The sequence below is a fragment of the Phalaenopsis equestris genome, unplaced genomic scaffold (assembly GCF_001263595.1).
Source record: "Phalaenopsis equestris unplaced genomic scaffold, ASM126359v1 Scaffold000002, whole genome shotgun sequence".
NCBI classification, from domain to species: domain Eukaryota; kingdom Viridiplantae; phylum Streptophyta; class Magnoliopsida; order Asparagales; family Orchidaceae; genus Phalaenopsis; species Phalaenopsis equestris.
In genome coordinates this window covers 16,869,745-16,879,329 of record NW_018164444.1, presented here as the reverse complement: position 1 = coordinate 16,879,329, position 9,585 = coordinate 16,869,745, and the positions used below count along the sequence as shown (strand labels likewise).

Here is a 9,585-nt window from a genome sequence, read left to right as displayed (position 1 = left end):
CATTTTACCCGCGCACGACGATGCGACAAAATAGGTGTCCTCCCTAGGCAAAATTGACGTTCCGGACGCGCTGGCGCAGTCCGTTTCGTCATCCGGGGTCGCTCGGACGACGTCGTCGACGGTCGGGTCAAAAACGCGTCGAAATTCAAATTTCACAAAAATATTGACCCGCGATCGATTGTTTCAAAAATTTCATTCGAGTCTTCGACGGGTAACAGTGCAAGCGATGTGAATTATGGCGATCGGACGTGTTGGCTCTCCGAATTGCGAAGTTTGTGCGCGCGGGAGTGCGAATTGTGCAGAAGGCCACCCTAAGGCTCAAAAAGGTCCTATAGGGATCCCTTTTGGGTTTCCTCATGTTGGTTTCACCCTTCTAAATGCTAGAAGTCGATACCACACACTTGGAACCACAAAAGAGGACGGAAATAGGTCAAATTACAATGAGGCGGGCACCACTTCTAAGGTTCTAAGATAGTCAAAGGGAGATCCCTAAGGCTAGATCCTAAACCCTAAGAGGAAGACTAGACCTCACTAAAAATGAGGTCAACATTCACCCAACAAAAATACAAAAAAAAAAGTCGAATTTTTGCATCACTGGCTTTCAAAATGCATTAAGAATTTCCCTGCACCAATATCTTTGTTGTCCCCCTCTAAGCACTATATCTCCTTCGATCTTCCCCATTCTAGGTTTGCATCTTCTTTAGTGACACCTTTATACATGTCCCTTGTAAATCTCCTTTCCAACAATGTTATCAAGGGGCCGTTTGGTGCAACAGAACAGCTGCGGAGCATTTTCAAAACACTGACATGGGTGTTTGTTTTCTTCATCTTCGTTGCATTGCGGGATAAGTTGGTTTTGTTTTTGCATTACATGCCGACCGCGGGTTAGACCCCGTGTCTCATGTTCAGAGAAAATTGTTTTCGGCTATGCCCTCCTGTGTCCTCCGATTGTGTTATTAGCTATGTTATTTTGGTGTAATTGGTGAGATTCGGCGGTGTTATTCGTGCCTTTTGTCAGAGTCGGTGATTCGAGTTATTTTGTGGTAGTATACAGATGTTATTGTGGTGGTATTAGTTAGTTTTTTGGTGTTATTGGTAAGTTATGATGTGTTATTTGCGTCTTTTGCCCAAACCGGTGTTATTCGAATTGTTTTGCAATAGTATTCGGGTGTGATTATGGTGTTATTAGCTAAATTTTTTCAGGTGTTATAAGTGAGTTACGCGGTGTTATTCGCACCTTTTTCTCAAGCCTGTGTTATTCGAGTTATTTTGCGATAGTATTCAGGTGTTATTGCGGTGTTATTGCGGTGTTATAGCTATTTTTTTTTGTATTATTGGTGAGTTACGATGTGTTATTCGAGTCTTTTGCTCAAGTCGGTGTTATCCAAGTTATTTACCGGTAATATTCATATGTTATTGCAGTGTTATTAGCTAGTTTTATTTGTTATATTGATGAGTTGAGCAGTATTATTCGCGTCTTTTGCCCGAGCCGGTGTTATTCGAGTTATTTTCCGATAGTATTAAGTGTTATTACGAATAGGTCTGTCAAAACGGCTCGTTGTTCGCGAACAGCTCGTGTTCGGTTCGTTAAGAAGCTCGTGTTCGGCTCGTTCGCTAAGTTAACGAGTCGAACACGATCAACACGAATAATATTTGTTCATTCGTGTTCGGCTCGTTTTGGCTTGAAAAACTACCAATCAATTACATATATATCTTTGATAAGTAGTATTTTCAAAAAAATTAATTGACTACAAGTCTACAAAAATTTATAATCAATTAAAAGTATTAATAAAGAAAATATAATAAAATTATTAAATTAGATTCAAATGATGTTTTAAATATTGTCTCAATCCTTAACATCTTGTAGTTATGTGATTAGGGTTGTCAAAATGGCTCTTTGTTTGTAAACGGCTCGGGTTTAACTCGCTAAGCAAACGAGCCGAACACGACGAGCCGAACACGAACAAATATTTGTTCGTACGTGTTCGGCTCATTTTGGCTCAAAAACTACTAATCAATTATATATATATATTATATATTTATGAGTAGTATTTTTTAAAAATTTAATTGACTACAAGGCTACAAAGATTTATAATCAATTAAAAGTATTAATGAAGAAAATAGAATAAAAATTATTAAATTAGATTCAAATGATGTTTTAAATCTTACCTAATCCTTAACATCTTATGGTTACGTGATTAGGGTTGTCAAAATGGCTCTTTGTTCGAGAACGGCTCGTGTTTGGCTCACTAAGCTAACGAGTCGAACACGAATACTTTTTCAGCTCAAAATATAAACGAGTCGAACACGAGCTGAGTCTGGGCTAGCTCGTGTTCGACTCATTTAGACCGCTAGTCATAGACGATATGTAATCATTTTAATTGTTTTTTTGTTTTATTGGTGAGTTGCGCGGTGTTATTCGTATCTTTTGCCAGAGTCAGTGTTATTTGAGTTATTTAACAATAGTATTAATGAAAAATTAATTTTATGCTAAAACTGATTACTTTTAATCAAAAAATATATATGTTCATTGTGTACTATTTACATAATTATACCAAAATTTTTCTTAGAAGATTTGCATACATAACACTCAATTTTTATATATTTACAAGTCTAACACCTAAATTTATGCGACTAATGGATTAATTTAATTATTTTTCTTTTTTTTAGTAATTTTAGTACTCTCTTTTAAGTGAGGTGTATATTTTTTTTTATACTGTTAAGAAGTAGTTACTTGCTTCTAAAGTATCTAATTTATAGTTATGACAGTTTTATCGTAAACAGTATTACTGCACAGGGGCAAAATAGTCATTTATCCAGAAATAGCTGCAAAACAGTTGTTTCCCAAACGCACAAACCAAACAAACAGTCAGTTTGTCTGGACCAGCTGTAGATCAGCAGTTTATCTGAATTAGCTGCTTATCAGCAGATTATCAATAATCTGCAGCTACCCCTAACAGACCCTAAGCCATCTCACTTGATCAACACCATCTTTACTCTTATCCATTTTTTGTTCATATTACAACTACACAAATAGTTTCACCGAATCCCCACCATACTAGATCTCACCAAAAAAACCTTGAGAGCATAAGACCCAACTATCATTGAATTCCATAATCACCCCTTTCCCTTCCCCTTAACAGACAAATACAACCGCCTGCAACTTCCATATACTCTATCTGGCAACAATTCATCCTTATATCTAACCTCTCACCACATGCCCCATCCCCAAGCCCTCATCGCCTAACCCAATTCCATACATGTAGATTCATCCTTACGCCCGACCTTTCGAGTCTTTGTTTTATCCTAATTAATTCCAGGATCATAACAATTAGGAAGATTTAAATAAATACTGATTCTTATGTATTTATATATTTAACACCGAAACTTCAATTTTATATACATACTAGCTTACCTATGCATGAAAAAAATGTACTTCACTTTTTTTTTAAGTTAAAATGTTGTTTATTTTTATGTAATATGAAATATTTGAGTGGCTATAAAAACTATAGTTTAGGTGTTAGATATGTAGATATATAGCAATTGGGCGGTATGCATGTAAAAGCCCCAATTATGACCAATTTAACCATTGGCTCATTCTCTCTAACCCGCACTTCATCATCCAAATGTACACTCACATCATTTGGAAAATTGATGAATGATCAACATTAGGGCATTCAACAAGAAAAGCATCAAGCAGCGTGGCAGTATTGAGAATCCTTGCATGGCATCATACTCTTCATAAACTCTCAGAACAAAAGCACACCCAGTCGGAGAGAACCAACCATTAATCAATGTCCCACTTCTTCTATCGAAAAACATCTTATAATCAGATAAATTGAAATAGATATAACCAAACAAAAGAGAATTTCCTCTTACCATGAAGCCGGACAATCGTTGCGCATGTTGACCACCGCCGCAGGCGGCTGCGGGGGCAGAGGCGGGGGGCGCAGAGGCGGCGGCCGCCGGAGCGGGGAAACCAGGACGATTAGGTGTCTTCAGCCGCCGGGAAGCAGGTTCCGGAGGAATGAGCGGCGTACGAGAAGGAAGAAGAAGGGCGAGGCGGAGGAGAGCATCGGCCATTCAAAAGAAGAAGAACCCTCACGACCTTAAAAGAGGAGATTCCCAATGCGTCTTTCACTGCTGCTTCTTCTCGGTGATGTATAAGGTTGAAATAATCGGGAGAAATTGAGACCAAGGAGACCAGCACTCTCGCTCTCGCTTTAAGCTCTGCCTTGCTCTTTGCTGGTTTTCTCTGTCGAGCGGGCTGGGCGAGCGCTTGGTGGTGATAAGATGGAGAGGAAGGGGTGGATGGTTGATGCTTTGTACTCTTTACTTCCTTTTTTTTTTGGCTATTTTGGACTTTGGGTATAATTGCATGCATATCACACTATTCATGTGTATTTACAAATACTCCTCGAAATGTGTATTTACTATTTTACTTTTAAAAATATACTAATTGTGATATTTTTTTTATTCAAGTCATAATAGTCGATAAATTTTTATGTTGGTAGTCAACTGTCTGTCAAACTCAATCTCTACTTAAACGTATCAGGGGTTTGGGACACGCAATGACATTATTATAAGATTTTAAAATTTTATATCCGATGCATTTTTATTTGAGAATATTTAAATGAACATATATGTAAGGTTATATAATATTTTAAAATATTCATGGTGGTTATAATTTTGAAGTGATTAATGAAGAAGGTAGTGTTATATTGAATTTTTCTTTAGTTTATGATTTTCTTATTACTAATATTTTATATAAGAAAAGATGTGAAAATATTATCCCTTATCATAATAAATCTAATAAAACATAAATTAATTATTTTCTTTCAAGAAAATTATACCTGGGGATTGTAAATAATAGAAGGTCATACAAAGTAAAAAATTTAATTACCCAATATTGATATTAGTTTCGAATTTTAGGATGAAGGTTTGGAATGAAATATTGTCACACAATTAGATTCAACACTTAAAAGATACAAATAAAATTAATTATTTTTAGTAAACTTCGAGATCTTAAGATGTGAGATATTCATAAAGAAGTTAATACTATGTGCAATAAAGTAATGAATATTATTATGTAAGTTGTAGAAGATATGCTTAGGGAATTCAAAGAAACATTTCTTATTAATGAAAATAGTTGTTGGTGGAATAATAATGTACAATAAAATATAAAAGAATTAAAACTTGTGTTATGAAAATTATTTTAAATGGAAAAAATTTTGAAAAGTTTTGAAAATTAGGAAAAATATAAGGTGACACATAAAGGGTCTAAGAGAATAATGTATAATGTTGAGAATTATGATTTTAATGATTGTTATTGATTATATATTAAAAAATATGAGATATATATGTATAAATTGGTCAAGCAAATGGGCAAGAAAAGTAAAAATTAAATTCAAGTTAAACATATTAATGATGAAAATAAAAAAAATACACTTCTTATATGATGATATTCAATATATGTGAGTGAGATATTATGATAAACTTTTTAATGAAGTTTGTGAAAAAATGATCGATTTTGGATATCTTAATATCGCAAATAAAAATAAAGGTTTTTATTTTCCCTATCACATTAATAAGACTGAAGTTGTGAAGTTTAAAGAGAATAAAGTGTAAAAAAACAGTAGGATCTAATGGTATTACAATGTAAGTGTGAAATTTTTTAATAAAATTAGAATTTTTTGAGTTACTAAGCTTTTAAATATTATTTTAAAATGCTAAGAAAATGTTTGATGTGCGTAGAAATAGTCTATTGGTTTTTTTTAAGAATAAAAGGGGCATACACAAGTGTATAAATCATTGAGAAATTAAGTTAATTTGTCATACATTTAAATTTATGGGAGACAATAATTGAACATAGGTTACAAAGTGATACAAAATTTTCTTCAAAATCAATTTGTATTCATATTGGGCAAGTATGATACGGAAATGCATTTATTGAGAGGTTGATGGAAAAGTACATACAGAGTAATGATGATCTACATATGATTTTTATTAATTTAGAAAAGATTTAGTCAGTCGACTCAATGGCCTGGATTAGGCTTGGGTTTGGGCTCGACTTAGGTCGATCTGAACCCAACTTAACCAAAACCCACTTAGTCTAGCCCAAACCCCAACTTGAAAGTTTAAACCAATCTTAGTCACTTTGACTCAACCTAAACTAAACCCCAAATCTAACTTGAACTCTAAACTAGACCCTAATCTAAACCTAGCTCAAACTTAAACCTAATCCAATCCAAACCTTCGAACCTAACTCAACCTAGGTCAAAACCAAACCCAACCTTTGACCTAACCCAACCTAGGTCTAACCCAAACCCAACCTTAGACTTTGTTGAATCCAGATCTAACCTAATCTACACCCTAAATCTAACCCATGCATGTTCCAACTTAGACCTAACCCAACCCAAGTCTAACCAAACCAAGCCAACCCATTTCAACCCAAATTAAACCCAATCCAACCCAAGTCAACCCAAATTAAACCTAAGCCAACCCGGGTAAACCCAAATCAAACCCAGTTCAACCAAGTCAACCCGGGCCAAACCAAATCAAACCCAACTTAACCTGGGTCAACCCAATTTAAACCCAAGCCAAATCGAGTCAAACGAGCTTAACTTGGGTCAGCTGAAACCCAGTTTGATAAAAAATTAACCGATGACATGCTGAATGGAATATACTCCTATTAGGTCGAGCCTTATGTCTCTGGTTTGTAGATCAAGGAGGGAAATCATGATTCCCTTATTTTTTGGACTTTCTTCATTGTGAGGTTTCATTAGTCACCTCGGGGTTATTCTTATGCTTGCCCCAAAATTGTTTGGTTTCCTTCTTTTGTGCATTGATAGACTCATCTATAGTGATTTGAGCTTTGACATGATGAACAAGGCGAGCATAAGTGTGAACTGTCTCCTCAACAATAACAAGAACGAAGTCTTCTTAGAAATAGGGTTGTAAATGAGTCCAGCTTGAGCGGGCTGGGTTCGTCTGAAATTAGCTCTCGTTTGAAATGGATCGTGAATAGTGTGTTCACATTCGACTCAAAAAACTTATTCATGTTCGCGTTCGACTTGAAATTGGCTCGTTAGAATATAAAATTATTATAATAATTAATTTTTTTAAAAAAATTAAAATAATAAATTTTAAAAAACTGTTTGTATACAAATTAATTATTTATAATTTATAATATTTAATTTTCTAAATATTTATTATGTGTGCGTGTGTATAAACGAGCCAATTCGAGCCGAACACAAGCGAACAAACTTTTGTTCATGTTCGACTCATTTACATTTCGAGCATAAAAATTTATTCGTGTTCGGCTCGTGAGGCTTAACGAACGAGCCGAACATGAGTTGTTCGCGAAAAATGAGCCAAATTGACAACCCTACTTAGAAAGACTCCTCTTGGTAATTCAAAATCCAACCATAAAATCTGACGAGCTTCAATGAAGAATATGTTGAAGTATTATTTAAGCGATCCTCCCTCATTTTGATAAATTCTTGAAATAATGGATGAATCTCTGATAACCCTCCTATTTGCTATGAACTATTCCACAAATACCATGACAAGCTCATTAAAGGCGTGGATGGTGCCTTTTGGGACAAAGCATAACTAAGTGTGAGATTAAACCTTAAGAGTGGCAAGAAACACTTGACAAAGAAGCAAAATATATGCAAGTTGAAAGTGCTTGATGGTTCAATATTAGTTAACATGTTCATAAGGGTGGTTACCACTTTATAAGAATCAATCTTTGAAAGTGTGAGGCCCATTGGGATGAGGTGCTAGATGACCACTTTGGCTACGAACGAAGGCTGTTGGAAGCTATGATGAGAGGGGAAGCATTCCTTAGTCCACATAGGGAACTTTTCTCAAAGTAGGTTTTATGGCTCATCACAAACTAGGCTATCAGGAGCGGTAATAAAATGTGGTGGGGCTAATTTTCTCGCAAGAATCGAAGGCTTACATGTCGACATAGTTAAGCAAAATAGATTAGTAGAACTTGTAGCATCAAGTAGGTTGGCGTCCCAGGCTGACAGAGGAAAGGTACTATCACTAAGAGGGGCCAAGTATGCTGAAGCGATGCATTTCTTTTTGTCTATTGAACTTATGGTAAATAAGATCCACCTAATTGTGCTGGCATTGACTACCAAGCCTCCGGTTGAAGTTGACATGTCTCGTTATGAGACTCCTCCATCTCGCACACTCGATCCTTAAGAGAGGAATCTGAGAAGCCATACAAATAGGACAACATCTTTCGGGGTGGTAAGAGCTAGAGGCTCGACGTCCTTGACTTTGTTACTGTTCCTTAGAATGTTGGGTGTTGGAGTTGGATGTACTATTGTTGTGAATATTGTGTATGATGGTCATTCAATAAGTTTTACAATTCATTTGGTGGTGTGATTGCTCTGCACACAAACGGTGCCAAACTATTGCTTGTTGGAAGATACATGATGGTGGAGTTAATATTTAGCATATTAGTATTGTACGAAAGTCCACCCCATACACTTGTAATAGAAGTGACGGGCGGAGACACATACGAGGCCTAGCATAATAAGAATTATCTAATATAAGTTGGTGAGTGCATGTACAATCTCTTTTCTCACTAGCAGGGAAGAGTTAAATAGTTCCTAGAAGTACAATATTTGAATGAAAATGACCTATTGTACAACAGTCAGAAGCGGTTCCAATTGGAATAGTTACTAGGACTTCGGTGCACCATCATCGAGGTGCATCATTGCAAACTTTGTAACAATGTCATGCTCCATAGAGTGCTTCATTGCTCCACAATGTAGGACATTACTCCACACATAGCTTCATTGCAACGAGAAGGGGGAGTCTGACAGTGGTCAAGGGTTGTTGGAGAAGGAAGTGCTCGTCAGGTCTTCGATCTAAAACAACACTGAAAATTGGCTCCTCCTTCATTTAGTTCTCGATCTAGCTCCAAGTCTCAGTCTTTCGGTTCTCATTCAAGAAGGGGGCATGACTCAATTTACAGAGTCCTGGAGTGACTTCCGTTTCAAATAAAGAAAGAACCCACACCACTTCATCAGACCATCCACAGAGATTCTCATAATCAGATGATATTTTGTGACATTTTAGTGTCTTCATGATATTAGAATTGAACAATTGAACAATCTTAAGTTCGTTGGTTTCATCTCATCTACTATGCTCGTTAATAATCAATGATCGTCAAATTTGGAATTCATCTTACCTTCTAATTAGTCACCCAAATCATTCAAAAGTGATATAAATATTTGATTCAGGCTTGATCCGACTTAGGATTACATCAATTTTGATGTCATTAGGTTCGTCTTGCTAAGCCGACCAGATTGATTATAAGTTATTATAAGTTTACTAAAATCTAATTTCTAAATAATTTTTAATTTGAATATGAATTTTTTTATTTAAAAAATATCTCATAAGGTTGCTATCATGTGATGGAAATTTGCATGGCATATCAAATTTATAAGCTAAAATTTAATAATTTAAGATGCCTACATAATTAATATAATATTTAAAAAAACAAGTGTTTTACTATAGTACCATACGAAGATATTTTATTCACAACCAACCTACCTGCCA

At 35.5% G+C, this 9,585-nt stretch overlaps 1 protein-coding gene across 1 annotated transcript in view; it reads right to left on the bottom strand.

Annotated features, from left to right (window-relative positions):
• The window catches only part of LOC110028098 (thioredoxin-like 2, chloroplastic), a 38,727-nt gene extending 34,782 nt beyond the window's left edge, over nt 1–3,945 (bottom strand). Inside the window, exon 1 of the mRNA XM_020729822.1 lies at nt 3,880–3,945. Coding sequence (XP_020585481.1) covers nt 3,880–3,882 — 3 coding nt within the window. The 5' untranslated portion in view covers nt 3,883–3,945. The remainder of the gene's footprint in view (nt 1–3,879) is intronic.
• Between the last annotated feature and the right edge of the window lie 5,640 nt (nt 3,946–9,585).